Raw genomic sequence first — 25,319 nt, forward strand, 5'->3', positions numbered from 1 at the left:
GCTCCTCTGGGGCCGATCTACAATTTTTGGAAGGCGTTCACAATTTCAGAGGGCAAATTTGTGTATGTGCATGTGTGTGTGTGTGTGTGTGGGGGGCATTCAGCATTTTAGGAAGCTCCTTTCCCCCCTCGCCTTGCCTTGGTTCACAGCCTCCAAGGGAGGAGGGATAAAATCACGGATCCTTGACTTCTCCCACAGACCTTGGAGGAGAAAAACAGCACAGAGCAAACAGGATTCCAGCATGACGTGAAAAGAGTTGGCCGTCGGCCATCGGGAACAAAGGTCTCCTCGCACGTAAGGCTGAGATCTGGGCGCCCTGTGGAGGTAATCAAAACATATACATGCAAAGTTGCTCCTCTGATTTCCAACAAGCCTCCAGCGGGTCCCTCCCCTCCTGTTTTGCCACCCCCCTGGAGAAGAGCCCAGTTTGCAATGGTGGGCGCGCCCCCACGGACAGCCCCCCAAGACGCCCTTCCATAAGTGAACACATTTGATCTCCCGAGCGTTGTTGTTATTTATGTCGTGCTATAAATTGTTACTTGGTTGTTGTGATGTTGTACTGAGACTTGTATGTTATAGATCAGGGGTAGTCAAACTGCGGCCCTCCAGATGTCCATGGACTACAATTCCCACAAGCCCCTGCCAGCGAATGCTGGCAGGGGCTTGTGGGAATTGTAGTCCGTGGACATCTGGAGGGCCGCAGTTTGACTACCCCTGTTATACATTATTATAATGTTCCATGTAAAATTAAATAATTTTCCATGCAAACTGCCCAGAGATGTAAAGAATGGGCGGTATAAAAATCCAAATAGATAGATAGATAGATAGATAGATAGATAGATAGATAGATAGATAGATAGATAGATAGATAGATAGATAGATAGATAGATAGATAGATAGATAGATAGATAGATAGATAGATAGATAAGAAAGGCGATGCCAGGCCTCTGCCCGGGGAAGCGCGCCTGCCCGGGCAAGCTCCCCTCCTGGATAAAAGCATTGCTGGGCTCCGCGGCGCCGCCGGCCTCCAGACTCGTCCAGCAGCTGCAAACCGACGCGGCGCTCCGACGGGATCCCATTTCAGGCAGCTCCCTTGGAGGGGGGCAAAGATCTCGTCCCGGAGAGATCCCCGGGAGACCCCAACCCGCTCCCTCCAGCAGGCTGCAGCGGCTCAGCAGCCAGGCGGAGTCCCTGAGCAACGCGCCGCCTTCCGGGCCCCACAAGGAGGCGGAGCAGCCGCGGCCAGCCGGGGAGGCGGAGAAGGAGGAGGAGGAGGCGGCCGCTGCTGCTGCTGGTGCTGCCGGCCCTTCTTTCCCTCCCCTGCTCCCCCCGGGAAGAGGCTGCTTCTCCGCTTCGCTCCCGCGGCCGCCTTCTTTTTGTTTCGCCCCCCCCTTCCCCGCCCCGCTTTTGTTGCTCTCGCCCCCCCCCCCTGTTTCCTCCCCCAACCCTGCAAGACGCTTTCCCTCTGCCCCGGGGGCAGCCGCAGCCGCCACGCTCACAACAGCCGGGCCAGGTTGTCTTTTGCCCCCTCCGACCCCCCCCTCCTCCATCCTCCGCCGGGAGCCATGAGCGCCGTCGCCCGCGGGCGCCTCGCCGGCCTCGCCTAGGATGGCAGCAGCGGCAGCAGCGGCGGCGGCGCGCCGAGCACAAAAGGCGGCCATGGAGTTCTGATGGCACGGACGCTGGCCAAGCCCCCCCGGGAATCGCACGGCGCCGCAGGGGAGGTGAGCGCAGCGGTGCTGGGAAAAGGGTCCCTTTTGGCCACTTGACCGCTTGTTCCGCCAGCCCGGGTCCATATTGCTTTTGTTTCTGCGCCGTGGCGGAGATGCCGTCGCCGGGGTCTTTCTTCCTCTCGGCCATGGATCGGGGCGGGCGCAGGGAGGGGGGGGACACACGGGACGCATCGGGTTGTTGACCTCAATGGCGGCTCTTTTGCAAACGGGCATCGGATGGGCGCTGAGAACCGCCGGAGGTTGGCCTGCGGACAGCTCGCTTCTGCCTAAATTTATGCTTGCCTCCGTGGGCGCGCAGGCCGATGCGCGTTTTGCTAGTCCACGGTAGGCCCCCGCCAGGCCTGGGGATCTTCCCCACCCCTCGGGACAGGCTGCTTTTGCCCAAAGGTCTTTTTGCAAGAATGTAATTTGGGTTTTTTTTTGCAAAGCTCTTTTTGCAAGAATGCAAGGGTGTTTTTTTTCATTTATTATGATTTTTAGCAAAGCTCTTTTTGCAAGAGTGCAAGGGTGTTTTTTTTATTATTATTTGTAGCAAAGCTCTTTCTGCAAGAATGCAGTTTTGCGGAGCCTGGGGAACTGATGCGCATCCTACGTGCCTAAAGCCAGAGGTGGGGCTAAAACCGAGCCCCGTGTTTGTTGTTGTTTACATAATGCATGCGGGCGCCTCCGAGATGCTGCGCCGTGGTGTGCGGGCCAGCTGTGCGCGCCGCTGCCATAGGTGTGCTTCTCCACGCAAAGCCACGCATATCTATGGCGTGTAATTTGCGTCTGCAGTACGGCAGGCGGTGTTTATGTGCACAGTGCAACATGACGTTGATAGGGTGCTGAACTTGCAAAGGAAACAGCGAACAAGGAGAGGCTGTGAGCAGGTTCAGTTTCAATCTCATGAGTCGTGCTTTGTTGTTTACTTATTTATTTGTTATTTTTCCCCTGCCTTTGTCCAAACGGCTTCTATCCATCTCCTCTTGTCCGTTTCATCCTCTCCTCAGCCCTGTGAGTGGCCCAAGGTCACCCCAGTGTGCTTATAAGGCACCAGGCAGGATTCGAACCTGGGTCTCCCTGACATTGACACTCTTAGCCACCATACCCTATGGAAATGTTTCTCAATAGAAGTGCACTGGATCCGGCACCTGCGTCATCTTTGCATCTTTTGCCCTAGGACAGGGGTAGTCAAACTTGCGGCCCTCCAGATGCCCATGGACTACAATTCCTATGAGCTCCTGCCAGCGAATGCTGGCAAGGGCTCCTGGGAATTGTAGTCCATGGGCATCTGGAGGGCCGCAGTTTCTATCCCTGCCCTAGGGAATGATCCCATCCATTAAATAAATTCAGCGGGCTGTGCTTGGTTCAGTTCTCCGTGAACTGAAGGTAACCGGCTGTTTAGTAAATACTGAAATATTTAGTTTAGTAAACACTGAAATATTTAGTTTAGTAAATACTGAAATATTTAGTTTGCGCCTTTTCCTTGCGTCCTTTTGGGAATCCTGAACGTCTCTCCATGTTTAGGTGTGACGTTACTCGAGTGTAGTTAAGGGATTGTTTTCGAAACGCGCCTTCCCATCAAACTCCAGCGGGGATTGTGTCTTTGGCCTCTGCTTCAGTTTAGCGCTTGTTTACTTCCACAGCTGCTGGTGATTTCGGAAGAGCTGCAGGATATCTGGAGCTGCCTTTGAAAGGCTGGTCGGTCTTGACCTTAACTGCAGGAGTATCCCCCTCCCCCCCCAAAAAATACTTTAGGGTCTCTAAATTGGGCCTGGAGATCTCTCAGTGGCCTTGGGCGAAGATGGCTGCTTTGGAAGGGTATCCTGCAGAGGTGGCCAAACTGTGGCTCTCCAGGTGTCCATGGACTACAATTCCCATGAGCCTCTGCCAGCGGAGATCTCCTAGGGCAGGGGTAGTCAAACTGCGGCCCTCCAGATGTCCATGGACTACAATTCCCAGGAGCCCCCTGCCAGCAAATGCTGGCAGGGGCTCCTGGGAATTGTAGTCCATGGACATCTGGAGGGCCGCAGTTTGACTACCCCTGTCCTAGGGCTACAACTGAGCTGCAGACAACAATTCTCCTGGAGAAGATGACTCTTTGGAGGGTGAACTCAATGTCATTATGTACCCGACGGAGGCTCCTTCCTCCCAAATTTGGCCCTTCCCCTCCACCCCCCCCCCCAAATTTCCAGGAACTACCAAGGCCAAACTTGGCAGCCATAGACTGCTGGCAGAGGCAGCGGTTGGATGTGAGTTATTCCCCCCCTTTTAAATGTTCCTTCCAAATACTTCTGCCTAGCTCTGGGAAGGGGAAGAGTCTTTCGAAGGAGGCCTTGCCATCCTAAAGGTCGTTTTATTTGATACTTGATTGGGAAGGCAGTGAGTTTCTCCTAATCGACTCCTGTGCAGAAAAAAAAATCTGTGTATTAACATTGCAGCAAACAGTCCAGGATGTGAACGGATGCAGCAGTTCCGGACCGAGGAGTTACATAAGGCTGTGCAGAAATCTGACATGGTTCGGCAAGGGTGGGGTGGGGGGGCTGGTCAGGGAAGGAGACCTTCAGCGTCGTCGTCCTCACCAGACCAAGAGAACTCAAAGATCGCCTTTCATCGGTGTAATGTTGCACCCTAACGTCAGCTAGTTTGAACTCAAGGGGGATAAAAACGAAACCTCCACAAGCTCAGGTCATCTCGGTGGCCCCAAACAGATCGCAAAGATCCCAGTGGATGATTTAGATCAGGCTTGGCTGTCCAGATGCCCGTGGACTACAAATTCCCCTAAGCCGGGCTCATGGGAATTGTAGTCCATGGACATCTGGAGAGCTACAGTCTGGCCACCCCTGATTTAACTATTATTTACAGATTACAGCTGGCGGGCAGGGTGCTTTCCGGAGGGAAAAGGATGAATAAACAGACTATGTGCTCTGTTACAGGGAAAAGCACAGCATTGTCATAGAATCATAGAGTTGGAAGGGGCCAGACAAGCCATCTAGTCCCACCCCCTGTCCCACTCTCCTCTCAACCTCCTCTTCTCCAGGCTGAACGTTCCCAAGCTTCTCAGCCTTTAAGGATACAGGCTGAGTTCTCTCTAGTGCATTTTTTGGGGGGGAAGGAGGGGCTATTTTTTTAAAAAGGTGGTGGTGTTCTATTGCTTTAGACCAGGGGTGGGCAAACTGTGGCCCTCCAGATGTCCACGGACTACAATTCCCATGAGCCCCTGCCAGCGAATGCTGGCAGGGGCTCGTGGGAATTGTAGTCCGTGGACGTCTGGAGGGCCCCAGTTTGCCTACCCCTACTTTAGACCAACCCAGCTTCCCATCTGAATGAGACTCCCCCCTCCCCCGTTTTGCCATTGAGTTACAACAGATATATGTGACCTCTCAGGGTTTTCAAGGGGAGACATTCAGAGGTGATTGGTGGTCTCCCATCCAAATACTAAAGAGCAGTGACCCTGCTTGGCTTCTGAGATTGGGCTGGCCTGTGCTATCCAGGTCATCCTCCCCCCCCCCCCCCCACCCCGCAAAAAAAAGGATGTTTCAAATATGCCTTAATGCTGAGTTAGGCCCTGGGAATCTCAGACTTCGTCATTGTCTGCTCTAACCGGAAGCTGCTCTCCAGGGTCTTAAGTCTTTCACGTCCCTTGCTGATTGCTACTTCAGCTGGGAATAAACCTGAGATTGGACCTGGGATTTCTGCACGGGAAACAGGTGCTGTAACACCGACACCTCCTTGAGCTCCCTACGGGCTCTCTCCCAAGCTGCAATCCTTGCTGTTCGTTAATTATATGCTTTAAATGCTTTCCAGTAGGAACTCGGGATGTCAATATATTTTAAATGAAACCGAAATCCACTTCGGCTGAGAGCTTGCACATCTTCATGAGCGGCAGTCAGGGTGCTGGGATTAGAATTCAGCTTTTTGTGAATCTCCAGTTTCATAACACAAAAATAAACCCTGTGAAGGTGAGCATGAAAAGGGGTGTGTGTGTGTGTGTATGACTGAAATCTCGGGTGCCAGAGGGTTAGCTGAACCAGATTTTCAGTAATTGGGGCGTGTGTTCTCATTGGTTGTGCAGCTCCTTGTTGGTTGCCTGAATATCAAAGCCGGAATAAATTATGCAAAATAGAAAAGGAAAACCAAACAAACCTGCTTATTTGCATAGTGCATGCAGGTCACCACATCCATCTTTCCTTAACGTATGCTTTCGATTGGCTGCCCTTTGCACACAACTTAGCCTTTGGGTGATTTCTCATGAGGCCAAACAATTGGGGAGAGGTTTATGATCGGTTCCATCAGTAGTAGAAGAACCCGGAATCACTGGCCATTTTGGAATAGACGTATATGGTCATATCACCCAATAAATGTTTAACAAAATTTAAAGATATATTTGGAAAACCCTTCCAGGGCCCCCAAGAAACCCCAGAATGTCATGAAATCCTGGTTGAGAAAGCCTGACCTAATCTTATATTTTTTTATATTGTACAAGTGCATTTGAACTTACTAGACTACTGCGGAAGACTCCTTCGGGGTCAAAGATGCCTCTGTGTTATTGATGATTTTGTGCTTGCCGTATTACACGGTCTATATAACCAACATTTTATCGAGGTTTTTAGCTTTTATTTGGTGCAGGCAATTATAATAAACATTTGTACTTGAAACAAAGCCATTTTTTTTTTTGGCAGCTCAGCCCTTAGGTTCCTAACTCCCCACCAAGATTGTCTGCATTTGGGCTTGCGTCCCCCTCCCCTTTTTCAACCCCCCTTTGCAGGCTGGCCTGCCGAAACAGGCTGCCAGCTGCAAGGCTCGGAAACCTTCTTTCTTGAGGCTGCTTTCATGTTTTCAGCTGTTGGGAGGCGATGGGTGGCTTTGTTGTTCGGCAGTCTGGAGGATGTAGCTGGTGGCAGGGGGGTTTGTTTATACTGCTCGTCTCCTTGGAGAGGGGGAAAACACCCCTCTGGGCTCCGGGCATTCCCCCCTGCCCTTGAAATGAAACTCTCTGCAGTTAATTCATTGCTTGTCTCGAAGGATTTTCTTTTGGAGACTTCTAACAGTTATGGTTTGATCTATGAAAAAAAAAATGGTTTGGATGGAAGAAACACGACCCCTGGAATACCCCTGTTTCCGAGCCTGGCTGTCAAGGATGTGGTTAGATTTTGAACATACGAAGTCCAGGCGTTCTCTTATTTCCCATGCTGCTCTAAACCAAGACTGGGGGTATATATTATGCTCCCAGGCATTGTCACAAATGTGTGTAATAAGGTGCCTGGAATTTTTACGGTCACCTCGTGTTCCTTGTCATTGGTGTCAGATTTCCAGAAGTTTGTGTGACACCTTGCGTGCAAGGTGGGGTATTGGACTAGACGGGCCCCTGGTCTAATCCTGCAGGGCTCTTAGCCTCTTATGTTATTGCTGTGAGGGTTAACTCGTATATACTAAAGCTATATAGCAGGGGTAGTCAAACTGCGGGCCTCCAGATGTCCATGGACTACAATTCCCAGGAGCCCCTGCCAGCGAATGCTGGCAGGCGCTCCTGGGAATTGTAGTCCATGGACATCTGGAGGCCCGCAGTTAGACTACCCCTGCTATATACTATAGGTGAATTTCCTCCAGGATTCTGGAGATTTCTGGGGGAGGGGTCACTTGGGCATGAAATTGGGGTCACTGTGGGTGGGCAGGTAGTTGTGAGCTCCTGCATGGGGCAGGGGGTTGGACCAGATGACCCTGGATATTCCTTCCAACTCTATGAACTGAGAGTCTGAGCTGAGCCTCAGTGGTGAGGAAATATACTCAATACTTGTGGGGCCTACAGGAAATCTTGGGGATTCGAGAAAACGTCGTTACCCTGCTACAAAATGGCTGCCACGGGAGGTGGGGCCAGTCACAAAATGGCTGCCATAAGTAGAAATTACAACAGGCTGGGAGGTTTTGAGGCGAGCATATTTTTGTGATTTGGGCAGTAAAGGTGATGGCTCCTGGGGTCCTCTGGGCTTCCTCTGCTTCTGCGAGGTTAAAAGAAAGTCAAGGCTGACTCTTTGATTTGGGGGAAAGAGGCATTTTGGGGAGATGATTCTAGGAAATGCATCAGTGGGTACCATGTTGGAGATTGTTTATCTGCACAAACCTGGCATATAAAAACACATTTTGAAATACATGTTCAGAATATTTACCGAAAAAGTCACAGTGCAAAAGGGGATAGCAGTGCTCCCAAGAAACCGAGTGAATAGTTGCACCTTTTTTGTATTTCTTTTTTAAATACCTGGAAAGGGTCCAAATACCATGCTTTTCCAGAAAGCTGCAAACCTGGGGCAAAATATACTTCAACTGAAAAGCATCAAAGGGATGACTACTTTTATCCATCAAAGCCTTCCTTGACTCGCTTTTAATATATGCAGGAAGTGTTCAATAAGCCTTTGAAGTGTTACACATGGGAAAATAGTCCCACATTTCACATGGTAATAGACCTAGATGGGGATATTGGACAATTCCTGTGACAATGCCAACCCCCCTCCCTCCAAGTAATAATTGTTCAGGCTTACCTGTATTAGCTCCCTGGCTGCCTGTGATAAGCTTCAGTAGCAAGGGAAACGGAACAGGTAAGTGTGAGGCCATTTTGCCAGGGAGGGTGAGATTTGCACAATGCTGTTTTTAGTGTTCCCCATCAAACCTAGCCCTATATTGAGGCATTTTCCCAAGAGCTGTTCAGTATTTCCAACATACGTTAAAAAAAAAATTAACGATGAGGTAAATAAGGCTTTGTGATCCCACAAAGTGGCAATCCCTTTGATGTTTTCGGTTGAAGTATGTTTTGCCTCAGGATGGGTAGATTTCTTGGGAGAACGTGTTGGTGTGTTATTTTGAGGCCTTGTCCAGACAGTTGCTTTTAAGTACATGGAACTTGCTTTTGGGTGGGGCGAGACCCGAGAATTTACCCTCCCAGGCTGGTGATTGTGCCTGCAAGCAGCAGTATTTTGCTACTGAGAAAATATGATCTGGGGTCATTTTCTCACCTAGTATGTTCTGGTAATTGAGAGCCACAGGTTTCATGGGCAACTAGAGGATGCCTTGATGGGAGGATGAGAAGGGGACTATCTGTGGGGACAGATTTAATGTGACCCAGTGGGAGATTATCAGGTCTGGCTACCAGAAATAATAGCTGCTGTTAAATCTGTGGGTTCAGATGTGGACACGAACACTTGAAGTGATTTGAGCTCTTTATTAGGACCCCAGCATAGTACAACGAAGAACTGAACTGAACGCCCCCTACAGAAACCCCAACTTATATGCATATAAGCAAACAATGGATCTTCCCACCAGTGCGTGCTGTTGGTCAGTTTCAGTTTAAATTGACTGGATTGGCAGAAGAGCTCTAGCCGTGTATTGGTCAATTTCATTTAAGCCATGAGCCTCCCTCAGACTTCAAGTTTGGTCCTCCACAGGTCTGCAGACACAACAGTTGCTTTGGTAATAATTCATACTAGAGGAATATGGTAGAGATAGTCCATCTTGAGTAGTGTGTGGGTACCAATTGGCTAGTGCCCGTGATAAGGAAAGCCATACAATAAAATAAAAGCACATAAAACGAATGTAAGAACATCAGAAAAGCCTTGCTGGATCTGACCAGTGGTCCATCTAGTCCAGGATCCTGTCTCATACAACCAGTGAACAACCAGTTCCTCTGGAGGGCCAACAATAGGGCAGAGAGGCCGAGGCCTTCCTAAGAACATCAGAAGAGCCCTCCTGGATCAGACCAGGGGTCCATCCAGTCCAGCCTCCTGTCTCACACAGGGACCAACCAGTTCCTCTGGAGGGCCAGCAACAGGGCAGAGAGGCCGAGGCCTTCCTAAGAACATCAGGAGAGCCCTCCTGGATCAGACCAGGGGTCCCTCCAGTCCAGCCTCCTGTCTCACACAGGGACCAACCAGTTCCTCTGGAGGGCCAGCAACAGGGCAGAGAGGCCGAGGCCTTCCTAAGAACATCAGAAGAGCCCTCCTGGATCAGACCAGGGGTCCATCTAGTCCAGCATTCTGTCTCACACAGTGGCCACCCACTTCCTCTGGAGGGCCAACAATGGGGTACACAGGCCAATCCTAGAGCCTCCTAGATCTAGAATTCTTAGTGCTTCTGAATTTGGAAGTTCCCCATAATCACCCTGGCTAGTAGCCATTGATAGACATCCTCCATGAATCGATCAAATCCCTTTAAAGCTGTTTATTTCTGTGGTCATCACTACATCCTCTGACCTCTCTCATTTATGGGCTTAGTTTAACGAGTGGCAAGGCAGCTAACCAAGTGTCAAAACATCACCAGAAAGCACTAATAAAATGTCAAGAACCTGGTTTAAAATGCCTTGTAAAGGAGCAGCCACCCAGAGGGAAAAGCCTTAAAAAGCTGTGCACAATCTCTTGAAAGTCAGCATCAGACAAGTTTCCTAAGATTTTGCTACCCTCTCATGGTGCTGGAAATTGGAAAGTGGGTTGGGCATTTCCAGAGGTCTGCCCTCGACCTAAGAAGAACTTGTCCAACCAGGCTGGTCTGAGAAGGAAAATTTCTCAACATTTTCATTCATTCATTCATTCATTCATTCATTCATTCATTCATTCATTCATTCATTCATTCATTCATTCATTCATTCATTCATTCATTCACTATCCTCCCCTGAGGCTCAGGGTGGTTTACATAAAACACAGAAAACGGTACATGGAACTTAGTTTTTAATAATAATAATAATAATAATAATAATAATAATAATAACAACATCAACTAGAACAGAGGTAACAGAGTATAACGATGCAAACAGGTCCAGAGCAGAACACATGGGTGGATTTCTGGGAGGGAGGGAGGGAGGGAGGGAGGGAGCAGGGGCCCTGCAGATGTTGCTGGACACCTGGTCTCAATCTAATGCCTGGTGGAAGAGCTCCCTCTTTCCGGCCCTGCGGAACTGTTTTCGCTCAATGAAATTCCAGTGGTGGAAAGTGCCAAATTATGGCAACCCCATAGAGATACCAAGGGAAAAGGCTTTTAGAGGTGTTTTGCCATTGCCTGCCTCTGCCTAGACACCCAAGATGAGTGTCTTCGGGGAGGGCGGTATATAAATCTAAATAAATAAATAAAATAAATAAGATTTCTTTGGTGGTCTCCCATCCAACTACTAGATCCCCCAACAGAGGGGATTTGATAACCATCTTCAAGTATTTGAAAGGCTACCATGTAGAGGATGGAGCAGAGTTGTTCTCTCTTGCCCCAGAGGGACAGACCAGAACCAATGGGATGAAATTAATTCAAAAGAAATTCCGTCTAAACATCCGGAAGACGTTCCTGACAGTTAGAGCGGTTTCCTAGTGGAACAGGCTTCCTTGGGAGGTGGAGGGTTCTCCATCTTTGGAAATTTTAAAACAGAGAGGCTGATTCTGTGAAGATTCAAGGGGGTGGCAGGTTACAGTAGACGAGTGATTGGGATGTGAGTGTCCTGCATAGTGCAGGGGGTTGGACTAGATGACCCATGAGGTCCCCCATGAGGTCCCTTCCAATTCTATGAACCTACTCACCTATGCTGACCCTTCGTAGCTGACGAGATCATGCTAGTCCGGCCACCCAGGTCAGGATGGAAATGTCTAGGAGCAATGGGTTCAAATTACAGGAAAGGTAAATATTAAATATTAGAAGGCATTTTCTGACGGTGGGGGCTGTTTGTAGGCAGAGTGCCCTGCCTCGGAGTGTAGTGGTAAGTTTTTAGGAGGAGATTGGGTGAACACCTGTGATTATTAAGTCCCTGAGAAGGGGGGGGCAGGACTAGATGGCCCTTTGTGGTCTCTTCCAGGTCTGTGTGAGTCTGATTCAGCCTGAGAACCTCGAGAGCTGAGACCCTGCTTTCACTGTCAACCTAATATTTAAAGAGAAGCAAGGAAAATAGCACATAGCACAGTGTCCCGTTGGGCAGCACAAATCAAATACAAGCAGCTGAAATAATCTAAACAGCCTTCCAACTGCAAGGTAGGAAATGGTGACATTCAAAGGCCCTCTAGAACAGATGTGTTTTCAAATTTTGCCAGAAGGCCCGTGGGGATGCAGCTGGTTCCCCAACTTCCTCATTTTTTAATATGGGGACTGAAAGCTATAATGGCCGTGTTCAAACTAGCGTTTTTAAAGTAACGGTATCCACTAGCTTGGTGTAGTGGTTAGGAGTGCGGACTTCTAATCTGGCAAGCCGGGTTTGATTCCCTGCTCCTCCTCCACATGCAGCCAGCTGGGTGACCTTGGGCTCTGATAGAGCTGTTCTAATCGAGCTGTAATATCGGGCTCTCTCAGCCTCACCCACCTCACAGGGTATCTGTTGTGGGAGAGGAAAGGGAAGGCGACTGTAAGCCACTTTGAAACTCCTTCGAGTAGAGAAAAGCGGCATATAAGAACCAACTCTTCTTATTTTAGCTCTCTTTCTCTTTCTTTTTCCTCCCCTCACTGCATGTCTCTTTTGGAAACCAGTCCGAACTAGTAATGGCAAAGGGAAAGCAAGGGCAAGGTTTCCTGTGGGCATATCCTGTCCAGTAGGCAATGCCTGGTTGTTGTTTATAACACCTAAGTGTCTTTCCTAAAGTGTTACCCTTGGCGGGACACTGCACCTGCCTCCGGGAATCCTCCTAGCCAAGTAAGAGTTCACATTCTCTTATCTGATGAAGGACCTTTGACCGTCAAAAGTGTATCCCCTGGCGATTGTTTTGGGCTTTAAGGCCCTACTGGAATGGACTTGTGATTTTCTGCCATGGACCGACAGGACAGTCCACTTTAAAAACCTGTTCTTAATGGGGTTTTTTTTGTGAATAGTGACCTTCATCTCACTTGCATTTTCTCCTTTGTTCATTTCTGGTTTGCGCCGGTTGTTTAATTGGTGGGTGCTGTGATTTTGGTTTTTTTTTTAATGCCGCCTTTTAATGGTGTATTCAGGGGTGGCTTTTCTGATGTCCATGGACTACAATTACCATGCGCCCCTGCCAGAATTATGCTGGCAGGGGCTCATGGTAATTGTAGTCCATGGATATCTGAAGTGTACAGGTTGGCCACCCCTGTGTATATCTTTTTAATTTGATTGCTAGTCTCCCTGGCAAACTGTTCCAGTTGCAAGGCCTGGCATAAAAATTTTGTATAGGTATTTTTGAAGCAGTATAATATATAACACAATTTATTTTGACCCCAAAAGTCTTTTCGTAAACAACTGGAAGTGTCTTCAGACCAGTAAAATCTTCCACAATGATCTTGAAGAGCTACTGATTAAAAGCCGTTTTCTGGAAATATAGCTCCTTTCTTCAGAAAACATTGCGTCTGTGAATAACAGAAGATAAGTAACAAAATATGAACAACACGACACAGCCATAAATAATCTGCATCTGTATGCAACCCAAAAGATTTGTGTGTAACATCAAAAGAACTCCTACTGGGCCAATGCAGTTGAACAAAAGATTTTTAAAATTTGCTAAACATTTATTGGGCGGCATACATAGTCATGTTGATCTCCCTCCTCCCCGGCCAATAATGGGCCCGGGGTGGTGGTGAAAAGGGGCGGGGCCTTGGGCAGGTGTGTCCACAGCTCTGCTTCCCAACCCTATTCTGCATGACCGTGCCGCTTCTGGAATTTCTCAAAGCCTGAAGAATATTTCAGGGGGTTCTCAATGGTGAAAACGTTGAAAAAGGCTGTCTAGGTTAAACAGACTCCAGGTCACCAAGTTGCCTGCATTCACACATCATGGGGAGCTCAGTGCTGTGCGAACTCCCAAGAAACCCTGACCGTAAATCCAACCCTGACCGTAAATCCAACATCTTATTCTCTGCAGGAAAAGGACTAAACAATGCCAGCAGCAAAACTGCATTGTCACCCCATTGGGATTTAATTGCCCATTAAATGAAGCTTGTGATGGAATCTGAATTCAGCTTGTGCAGAGACAGAGGGGACTATTCTCTTGCCCCTATTGAGAGCCATCATTAGTTGAGAATCCCTCTCCAGGCCGAGGAGCTTTCATTTCCCAGGCAGCGGAATCCTGAATTCGGTCCTCTTTTGAACTTTGCTACCTTGGGAGAGGGGAGAGATTGAAGACTGAGACACAGGCAGTTGAGTTGACAGCCTCAAAGTTTGTGCATGTCCCCGGTTGCTGCATGCATGACCTACTACAGCAGTCATTCTCAGCCTGGGGGTCGGGACCCCTTTGGGGGTCAAACGACCCTTGCACAGGGGTCATAGCAGGGCAAGCAACTAGAGGGGCATCCATACAACAGCCTTGCTGGGTAGATCGAAAGAGAGCGTTCGTTTGTCTAGAGCAGCGGAAAAGAGCGAGATCGGCAATGTGGGACAAGAGGCAGAACTGAACTGAGAAAACCCCCTGGAAGAACCTATTTATAAACAATCATGAACCATGGATCTTCACGCCATTGGTCAGTTTGGGTTTCTGTAAACGAACACTTGCATAATTTTCTGGTTGGGGGTCACCACAAGAAGTCCATGTATCGGGGTGGCCAAAAGGGCTCTCCAGATGTCTGTGGACAACAATTACCATGAGCCCCTGCCAGCCTGGTGCTCTTTGCCCTGATAGATCACGACTGGTTTTATATCTTCATACGAGGAAGTGAGTCTTCGAAACCTTAGGTTTCAGGAGGCCTAAGCAAGGTATCCCCCTGTACACCGGCCTCACCCCCAACCCACCCAAAGCGTGCCACCTTATTGAGTTCACATCCACCCCCTCTCCCCACAGACTTTGGGGAGAAAGGGGTGCATGACGTAATTCATGCTCCTTTTAGTCTCAGCAGAGGTAAAAGGAGCACAGAAGAGCCTCTCCAAAATAGGCGATTACTCTTCTGAAATCTTCCCTTCCTGGTGAGAGATGGTGGGACCAAGATCTCTTGGCCCTATTATGCCAGCCTGTGACGTCATCCCCATTGCATATCATACTCTGAATTATTCCAGTTATCCAAGGGTTTGGGCTGTAGTTCTTTTTTTCCCAGTTGGGGGGGGGGGATGGAAATATCTTTGCAAACCTTAAGCCAGGGTTTCCTAAAACCCTGGGTTTTCTTGATGGTCCTGGAAGGGTTTCCCGAATAGGTGGGAGTTAATTAATATTTATGTATTTTTCTAAAAAATTGTTAAACATTTGTCGGGTGATATGATCATATATGGTCATGTCGATCTGTTCCCCCCCCCTTCCAAAACGGCCAATGACGGGCCTGGAGGGGGTGGGGTGGGGAGGGGCTCTGGGTGGGCGTGTCCACAGCTCTGCTTCCCAACCATATTCTGCACGATTGCACCACTTCTGGGGTTTCTCAAGGCCTATAGAACATTTCAGGGGTTTCTCAATGGTAAAAAAGTTGAGTAAACCTGCTTTAAGCTGACTCTTTGCTTTGCTTGTGGCAAAGCAGCTTTGAAATGCGGAAGACCATCATCCAACCAAGATCGGCTCTCCTGTGCAGCCCAATCGTACCTGGAGTGAGAGAACCTCTGAGAAGAACAACATGCTGTAAATGTACTTATCACTGGTGAAGGATTGCCAAACTACTGGAGGAGCATTCTTTTGGAGCGCGGCCATTTGATGAGTTACCCAAGCGGATGGCAAGGGGCTGTCTTTTCCGTGCCAGGCTGAACCCGTGATTCCCGCCCCATGACCTGAGATGGCACGACACCGCGAATACACTGAATAGTAATGGCTTTCGTTATCTTCAAGCATAAATAAGGATTTTTAGTTTGCGCTGGAATATTTGGTGAAAGGCTATGGGCTTACGTTTTAACTGTAATCTGGAGAACTGGGTTTGCTTCCCCACTCCTGCACACGCAGCCAGCTGGGTAATCTTGGGCTACTCACAGTTCTCTCACAGCTGTTCTTGTTGAGTTCTCTTAGAGCTCTCTCAACCTCACCCACCTCCCAGGGAGAGGAAGGGAAGGGTGTATGTAAGCCACTTTGGGACTCTTTCAGGCAATGAAAAGTGGGGTATAAAACATAGCTCTTCTTCTTCTTCTTCTTCTTCTTCTTGCCACTGGAGGTGCAAAGTGGATGATGTTACTGCCTCCTTCGTGTCTTATCTTCACAACAACGCTGTGAGGTAGGTCGGCCTAAGAGAGTATGGCTGGCTCATGATCATCCAGCAAGCTTCAGTGGCAGAGTGGGGATTTGAACCTGGGTCTCCCAGATCCTAATCTGATACTCTAATCCATATACCACCCTGCCTATCAATAAGTAAGATTGTTTTTAAAGGAAGGGAATACCTGGACATATTACTGATGAGCTGTCCTTCGTTTTCAATCACTTAACCCTCCTCCCCTTTAAAAATATGGGTATCTGTGCCTCTTTATTCTCATTAATAATAGACCCAGTGACCACTCAATCCTGCACCATTTTTAAAACAAAGCCCACATGGATCTGTGCAGTGATCTTATACTAATTCGGATTGTGTTGCATTTCTCTCTCTCTCTTGTGTTGAACGCTCCTTGTTTTTTTGGCATGGGGACTGGACGTTTAATGGAAATTTTTAAGTGTCCGGTTTGGGTTAGATGCCTTAAATGTGAACAGTGAAAGGATAATTGGATCACCAATAAAGCATAACCAACTATGGACAAAACAGAAAATTAACAAAGGCACTCTGGTTTGAATGCCAAAGTAAAGAAGAAGAGCTGTGTTTTTATACCCTGCTTTTTACCCAAAGGAGTCCCAAAGCAGCTTACAATTGCCCTCCCTCCCTCTCCCCACAACAGACACCCTGTGTGGTAGTTGAGGTAGAGAGAGCTCTGACAGAACTGCCCTGCAATAACAGCTCTTACAGGACTGTGCCTAGCTACATGTGGAGGAGTGGGGAATCAAACCTGGCGGGGAGAGCGCTGACAGAGGTGTCCTTTGATAACAGCTCTTACAGAACTGTGCCTAGTTTCACATAGAGGAGTGAGGAATCAAACCCAGTTCTCCAGATAAGGGTCTGCTGCTCTTAACCACGAGACCAAGCTGACTTCTAAAAGGAAGCTGCTGTTTTGGTCTCCCCCACCCCACCGCACCCAGCTCAAGCTGCCTCATGTCGCCTACAGTTCTACGAAATTGGAGCGATTCCAGCAGAAGGGTGGGAGGGCCTGTGTTTTAAATTGGAATACGTGTAACTTTTCACGCATCCAAGCACAAAGGGGAGACTGTGTTTCCCCACGCCTCTGGCTGTCTTGCAATAAAACAGTCCAGCTTTTACGTACACATGAATGCCTCAGCTACTCTGGTATAGGCCCCAGTTCTTGCCTGTGGCCTCTTTTCTCCCTGCTTCCATATTACTGAAACGAATTCCCCTCTTCTCTCTAGCAGATGTCCAGTTTAATTCGCCCTCCTTTGCAACGGCACCAAGATGAACATTTCAGATTAGTTGTTAATTTTTTCTTTGTCCACTGCCCTTTTAGGAGCTCCTCTCGGGTTTCAAGGATCTCTGTGGTAGGCTGGCTGCTTGCACAATGAGCTAGGCTCTGAAAGAAATTTGGGGTGGGATTTTTAAACACCACCTCCCCAGTCATTTACACAGTGGGCTATGTCTGCGGAAAAGGCCAATTAAAATAGTTGGTTTTATACCCCGCTTTTCCTCATCCGAAGGAGTTTCAAAGCGGCTTACAGTTGCCTTCCCATCCTCTCCTCACAACAGACACCCTGCGGGGTAGGTGAGGCTGAGAGAGCCCTGAGAGAACTGTGACTGGCCCAAGGTCACCCAGCTGGCTACATGTGGAGGAGCGGGTTTTCCAGATTCAAATCCGCTGCTCTTAACCACGACACCCCTCTGGCTGGGAAGGCAGCTCCTTCACGGCTGCTGTCGACAGGCTTGGACGAACATTGAGCATTCAGCATTCATTGGCTTTGCCCTGCAAAAGTCCCTTGAACAATTTGGTGGAGTGACAAAAAACGTGGGAGCCGGCTTGACCTCAGCAGGCTGGCCAATCCCGTCCCAGCATTTTCAGTTTTCATTGTGTGCACTGGGACACAACCCCTCCCTCCAGCTTTTTTACTGGCAGAGCTTCAAAATTAAAATCACCTCCCCGGCAGGATTCCATCTGGTTTTCAGCAAGAATAAATTTGGCCCCCAGTTTTCTGCGTTTGCGTCAATGAATTGCAAAGACACCAAGATGACTGGTAACCGCCCAGGGGCAGAAGGTGCTTGTCTTTCTAATTTTATTATAAAATTAAGTAGCGTGCTTAATTACATAACGACGCTTAAGCACCCTCGATGGCTTGCATTTTAATTTTTCTGCTGTTTTGCACCGACATGTTTTCGCCTCTTCTCTCCCCTTTCCCTGAACTGAATGCCACCAAGGTTTTCGGGCTCCGGGCCTGGGCTTGGGTGCAAAGAACGAAGAATGTGCATGAGTTTTGTGGAAGGTGTGCGTTACTTTAACAGCAGGGAAGATAGAATCATAGAATCACAGAATCATAGAGTTGGAAGGGGCCATACAGGCCATCTAGTCATAGAATCATAGAATCCTAGAGTTGGAAGGGGCCATACAGGCCATCTAGTCCAACCCCCTGTTCAATGCAGGATCAGCCCTAAGCATCCTAAAGCAGATGGCACTTGTGTGTGGAGAGGGCTTTCTGCTTTTATTTTTCTTCCCCGTCTGGTGGCTTTTGGTTGGGGATGGGAACTTTGGAAACACTGCACTCTGTTGTGTCTGCCGGTGGTTCTGCTGGGCCACCTCTTAATCCGTTTTGCGGATGGTACCGGGGTTGCTGCTCCAGTTCTACTTTGGTGGAAGGAATGACAGAAGTGAGTGGAGGGAGGCCTGTGCGTTTTATTGGCAACTGGGTTATTCTGACCGCAACCAAATGCCTGACGGAAGAGTGCCGTTTTGCAGGCCCTGCAGAACGTGGATAGTTCTGTCAGGCCCTGAGTCTCGACTGGTAGTTCATGCCACCAACCTGGGGCCACAGCTGAAAAGGCCCCGACTGGGGCCAGACACACTTCTTTCAAGCCAGGGACCACCAACACGTTAGTATTTGAAGATCTTAAAGTTCTTCTGGAGGCATACTGGGAGAGATGATCCCTTGAATACGCAGGGCCTAGAGACCATGCATGGCTTTGAAAGTTAGCACCAACCAGGTTATCTGAGCACATTTCCTTAACTGTGGCCGAACTGTCTCAAACAGAACCCTGGCTGCTGAGTGTACATATGTGTTTGTGTTATTCACATTTCAGACATACTCTTAGGGGGGGAAAGAACATTTTTAAAAAGTGAAAACGCAATCTCGAATCTTTTTTTTTTGGCCAATAGCTGCCAGCTTTGCACTGCTGCAAGAAGCAAGGTCTTTGCATCATCCGGAAGAACGGACCAAGGTGGAAACCTGCGGTATGAGGGGGGGGGGGAGAGTGCTCCCCTCCCCCCAGTGAGTCATTTCACTCCTTGCTCTTGCTTTTGTGTGCATCACTTCCTCTTCCCTTGGACAGCAGAGGAGACTTTCCAGATCGCTTGTGGGTTGGAGAAAGAGCAGGAATACACAGATCAGGGCTCCAGCCGCAGAGAATGGGCATCCCCCTGGGAATCTATACCTAGCCAGCTGGTAGGAAAGGAAGAATGGACCATTGCAGTAAACAGGAAGAGGAGGTGAGTGGAAAGAGATGATCTACTCTTGACTGGCCTCAGTTCCCCAGTGTCAGGCAGAGGAGGGTCCCCACCATGCTCTTGAAATGCTTTTGTTGGTGAGATTTATTTGCTTAGGGAAAAATTATATGCCGCCTCTCCCAGGTCATGTTGGAAAACGGCATAAAACAGGCTAACACAATATGCGTAGAACAGTCCTCAGGCCAAGAGCAGGTCATAAAAACTGCTCTCAAAAGGTGGAGCATTCTAGTTAAAGGCTTAGGTAAAAGGAAAGTTTTGGCCCAGCACCTGAAAGGCTTTAAAGTGGGGGCCAGGCCAGCCTGAAGGAGGAAGGCGGTCCAAAGAGCGGGCAATGCTGTTGGGACAGCCCCAGCTTTGGCCAGCGCCCACCTCCCCTGTGCAGGCTGGGTGGAGCAGGGGGGTGAGGTGGAGAACCAGGCTTGGGGAGGAGGGCAGATCTGGCCCTCTGCCTCCGAGCTCAGCAACTGGGCAATGCAATGGCTTGTTTTCTAGTTATCAGTAGAACTGGCGGTGCTGTTTGAACCAACAGAGATCTTAAGGACTAACACAGGAGGGGAAGAGGCTGTAGTTCAGCAACAGACCATATGTTTGACTCGTCGGTTTCCAGGTTCGATCCCCGGCTGCTCCAGTTAAAGGCCTGGGGGTGGGTGCTGTGAAAGACCACCGGCCTTGGGAGAGCCACCCAAAAAGTCTGAGCCGTCAATGCTGGCTGAGCTTCTTGTTCAGTTCAGTTTTTGTTATGGCCCACAGAGCATTGAGAAGCTGGGAGACATGTGCTGGCATGTTTCGGTGGAATCATTTCTGCAGCTTCTGCTTTGCCAGGAGCGTGCAGTGATCTGGAAAGTAAGGTCAGGGAATGCTGTGTTTGTACAGCAACAACAACAGAATTTAATTTATATCCTGCCCTTCCACATTGCTCAGGGTGGGTAACAACATTTAAAGCATACAATGAAAAATCTAAAACTTTGCAATTTTCCTACTACCCCCAGCTACAATTTCTCCAGACAGGTTTTTTTTTTTTTTTTTTTTTGTAAGGAGACGATCTTCCCACTCACTCCTCCTCCTGTGGTGAGGCCAGGCTTTACTTATTTATGTTATTTTATTTTAGGCCTCAACCATAAACCTGTTGGAACAGCTCCATCATGCAGGTCCTACAGAACTGATTTAGGCCCAGCAGGGCCCTGATTTCTCTGACAATGTAGATCATGTGCATATATCTGTTCCGCATAATATATTTCTGGTAAGGCCTTGGAGGAGGAGCTGGCCTCATGGGCTTAAGTGCCACTCAGTGCTTTACAGCCACTCAGGGCAGCTGTCCCGCCCCTGAGTGCCTCCTCCTCCAACCGGCTTGCCTGTCTGTCCAGCAGCCAGCCAGTCACCTTCCGTCCCCCACCCCTGACCACCCCCTCCTCCTTCCACTTCCCTCTGAGGCTCGGAGGCTGCAGATCCCTGCTGCATAAGAGCTGACTCTGCCAGTGAGTTCCCTTCCCAGGGGCCTCCAGTCTGTAGCCTATCCTGGGGGGAGGAAAAGGCCATCTACAGAGTTCTTCGGCCCCCCCAATCTATCACCCGTTGTATTCCTGAATGCAGTGTCCTTGGCCTCTAGTATATATATAAAATAAAGCTGGAGAAAGGGCCAGGCAGTAGATGATGTGAAAGGCCTCTCTCTGCCTGAGACCCTGGAGAGCTGCTGCCAGCCCGACTCAGCAATACCTTGCTGGGAAAGCAGCCCACCTAATTTCGATCGCTTGAGAACTGTGTTTGGAGCCTGTGTTCTCCAGGACTGGCTTAGAGCGGAGTCGGTTTGGACGGAAATTGAGTGCAGGTTTTTGACGTCTGCAATTCCGTCAACACCCAGAGAATTCCCCCGGTGAACTTTCACCCACGGCAGAGCAGAACCAGCCCAGGGACTTTTCGTTAGGGGAAAACAAAGGCTGAATGTTGGGAAGTACCTTTATTTTCCACGGAGAGTCATGCAGGCGAGTGAAGTGAAACTAGCCTCTTCCCTCTTTGGCCAGTCCAGGTGCTTGCTTCCCTCCCACCCCTCTTGTCTCATTCGCTGTTTTTCCGTCTGATGTTTTCCAGAGTCCTTCTAAACAGCCGGCCTCAGCATATTTTCCATGCCTGTGCCAGTCAGAACTGCCTAGAACAGTGGTATTCACCTATGGTCCTCCAGATGTTCATGGACTACAATTCCCATGAATTTGCATTTGCTGGCAGGGGCTCATGGGAATTGTAGTCCATGGACATCTGGAGGACCACAGGTTGACTACATACACAGAGTATCCAAGATATACAGCGGTGTCTGAAGGTTTATGGAGGTTAAGGGAATTGGTTCCTTCTCATTTCTGAGCTGAGTTTTGGTTCCTGTTGTCAACTCCTGGGGACACTGTGTGCCCTGTAAACAAGCAGCAACGCTCCCCCCCCTTAAGTCCGACAGGTGTACACTGACTGCACATAAATCTCACAATTGCAGACTTTGTCAGCGGCTTGACCAGCAAGCTGGCCAGGGGCCGAGGGATCAGGTTTCCGATTTCGCAAGGAGGCTCAGAGCTGCGCTGTGTTGAAATGCTTTCCCATGGCCCGGAGCCTGCAGGCTGGATTGTTTTGAACCAGAGTACTTATTACAGGGCAAGAAGGGGGTGTGTCTCTCCCCAATAACCGGAGCTGGCGAGAGACGGGTGGGGAGAGTCTCGCCTTGCCTTCATGAACAGGCTGTTGAGAAATTAGTGCTAAATGTGAAATCCGAGAACCGCACGTTTTAAACGCCCTGCGAAAATAGAATGATGGGAAGCCACAAAATGTTTGTCCAGACAAAATTCTTGGGGCAGCTTTGTAGTACAGGGGAGAAGAGGAACTGCACGCTTGTGTTCTGCCCCTTTCACATAGCACAAGTTGAATTTCCAGGTTTCTTTCCCATCCCCAAAAATCACACAGGTGAGAGATGTAAACTACCTGTTTTGAAGGCGTCCTTCACAATTGTCTCACTTGGCTTGTTTTTGGCGGGGCATTTGGGCTATTTATCAGCAGTTTATTATGGGCACGGGCCAGCAGAACAAAACATACAAGCCTTCAGTATTCGTAGAGGTTGCCAGCTCTGAGTTTGGAAATACCTGGAGGTTTAAGGGTGGACCCTGGGAAAGTGGGGTTTAAGGAGGGGAGAGACCTCAGTGGGGTACAATGTCATGCAGTCCATCTCTCCAGGAGGTGGAATGAATGAATGAGTGAATCGTAGAATTGTAGAGTTGGAAGAGACCTCCAGGGTCATCTAGTCCAGCCCCCTGCACAGTGCAGGCACTCACAACTACTTGGCCACCCATAGTGACCCCAGTTTCATGCCCCAGCCATTCACATCCCGCCCACCACCAGGAAATTTCCAGAATCCAGCCTAGCCTGGGGGAAATTCATAAATGAATGAATGAATGAATGAATGAATGAATGAATGAATGAATGAATGAATGAATGAATGAATGAATGAATGAATGAATGATGTAGTTTGGAGCTCAGTTGGAATTCTGGAAGAATTCCAGCCACAACCTGGAGGTTGGCAACCTTCAGTATACTGCTTTGGCAAACCTGATAAAAGAGAGGGCACTTTCACACATGTTGAATAATGCAGTTTCAATCCACTTAAGAGACCATTTGCAAGTGGAGTAAAATCTAGTTGCAGAAATGCGCTGAGAGCCCCTCCCAGTGCAAATATTTGCCACTGTTACCTATAGCCATGGTTTACAACCCACATTCATGCCCAGATTTAAGGCCAATTGTGCTCCTTGCAAACATGCTGCCTTTTTGGAACACACTTTTAGGGCTTTTCCAACTTTTAGAGTTGTAGTGGACAGTGCGATTGAAATGTTAACTCATTACAGCTTTTCAATTTCCATACTGTCTTTCGGTTTTAATAAAGTTGTGGCCTAAAATGGGGACTAAACACACACACACACACCCCTCTGTGTCTATGCACACTGTTTTTGTGTGCCTACACTTCCCCGTTAATTTTTACGGAAGGCTGATGCGATGCTTGTGCAGAGCTGTCACGTCGGTTTAATTCCCCCCCCCCCCCCAGAGGCCAAACCATAAAAATGTCACCGACATCTTAAAAGCAAACACAATTTTAAGCTGAAACTAATTGCAGCCTAAAAATCACATTCTTAAAGCAGCAATTACAAAATTCCCGATGTAAAAACAAAACAAAACGCAAACCAGAAAAACAACCATGTCCACTTCTTTGCACCTCCAGGTAGCAGAAATTTTTTTAGTTTCTAATGCAAACTAATAGGAGGTCTAGCCAGGTAGACTGTACTTTGAAGCAGACTTCATGAGGGGGAGGCCACAGAAGACCCCGCTGTAAGGTAGAGCACAGGTGCAAATTTCCACCACCAATAGCCCCCCCCCATGTAGCAGCTGTGCTTTGGCCCATAGGGGTGCACTCTTTGGCAGTTTCTTCCGCACATCGGGGGCCTAGTCCTCCAACCAAGCACAAAGTCTGGCTTGGACGTCCAGCATCGCTTCACCATAGATCTCTTGGTGGCCATTGCTGTGTGGGCATCACAAACTTATCAGTGCCGCGCATGCGTGTTTTAGGTCACGCATGGCGCGTGCGCGGCCGGGCAATCGCCCTCCATTCTGACGCCGGTTCCCAGCCTGAAAAAGGTTGGGGACCACTACTCTAGAGCAAGGGTAATCAAACTGCGGCCCTCCCGATGTCCCTGGACTACAATTCCCATGAGCCTCTGGCAGCATTCATGGGAATTGTAGTCCACGGACATCTGGAGGGCCGCAGTTTGACTGCCCCTGCTCTAGAGCAGTGGTTCTCAACCTGGGGGTCGGGACCCCTTTGCGGGTTGAATGACTCTTTCACAGGGTTTGCGGCAGGGCAAACAGCTTGGCCGGGGGGGGGGCACCATCCACACAACAGCCTTGCAGGGTAGATCAAGATAGAGCGTTCGTCTGTCTGGAGCAGCGGAAAAGAGCGAGATCGGCATGGTGGGACAAGAGGCAGAGCTGAACTGAGAAACCCCAGATAAAAACAATTTATATTCAATCATGAACAATGGATCTTCATGCCATTGGCCAGTTTGGGCTTAATTTCTGTGAAAGAACACGTGCATAATTTTATGGTTGGGGGTCACCACAACACGAGGAACGGTATTAAAGGGTCGCGGCATTAGGAAGGTTGAGAATCACTGGGGTAGAGGGAATCTTTTCCCCTAAAAGGCATTACTTCGTAATACATGTCTAAATTAGAATGACAAGTCACATGGGCTCTTTTAGTTCTGTTCCGTGTGGGTTTCCCCCCCCCCATAAGTGGTAGCCAATACACTGATTTGGACAGGGAAAACCTTCCATTCTACTCAAGCGAAGGTCTGTTGGGGTCTGTAGGCCTCAACCACCTCTCAGTCTAATTTATCACACAGGATTGTTCTTGGAGAGTTCCAGGTTGAATCCCTTCGCAGGACTAAGGTCCTTCCTGCTTTGCTGTCTGTCCTTGGCAGGGCTGAATCGCTGACGTCTTCTTTTTCTCCTCTCTTTGCAGGTAGCTGTATCCAGTTGGGTGGCAGGCAGACCCAAGGGGTACCATGAAGTTCCCCGGACCTCTGGAGAGCCAGAGGTTGTCTCTCCTCCTGGAGATGGCAATCTCTAGGGAAGCTCAGATGTGGAAAGTTCATGTGCCCAAAATTCAGCCCAATCAGGTAACCGTTTCTTCCTCTTTCTCCCATACATGGAATCCATGTGTCTTTTGATACTCAAAGGGACTGGCCTGATGGATTTTGCTTCTGTGTTTGGTGTACTGGTTTAGAATGGCGACCGCTAAGCTAGAGAAGGCAGGTTTTATTTCCCACTCCTCCACATTCAGTCAACTCGGTGACCTTGGGCTAGTCACAGTTCTGTCAGAGCTGTTCTCACAGAGTGGTTCTGTCAGAGCTCTCTCAGCCCTACCTACCTCACAGGGTGCCTGTTGTGGGGAGATGAAAGTGAAGGTGATTATAAGCCGCTTTGAGCCTCCT

At 48.9% G+C, this 25,319-nt stretch overlaps 1 protein-coding gene across 2 annotated transcripts in view; it reads left to right on the forward strand.

Annotated features, from left to right (window-relative positions):
• The first annotated feature begins 1,313 nt into the window (after positions 1-1,313).
• Positions 1,314-25,319, forward strand: part of CCNI (cyclin I) — a 42,982-nt gene continuing 18,976 nt past the window's right edge. Inside the window, exons 1-2 of one of the 2 annotated variants that reach the window (XM_077301112.1) lie at positions 1,314-1,724; positions 24,848-25,004. In XM_077301112.1, coding sequence (XP_077157227.1) covers positions 24,891-25,004 — 114 coding nt within the window. In that variant the 5' untranslated portion in view covers positions 1,314-1,724; positions 24,848-24,890. Of the gene's footprint in view, positions 1,725-19,156; positions 19,294-24,847; positions 25,005-25,319 lie in introns of those variants that run through there. The other variant, XM_077301113.1, reaches the window with a different exon arrangement.

This window comes from Paroedura picta, chromosome 10, assembly GCF_049243985.1.
Source record: "Paroedura picta isolate Pp20150507F chromosome 10, Ppicta_v3.0, whole genome shotgun sequence".
In the NCBI taxonomy this organism is placed as follows: domain Eukaryota; kingdom Metazoa; phylum Chordata; class Lepidosauria; order Squamata; family Gekkonidae; genus Paroedura; species Paroedura picta.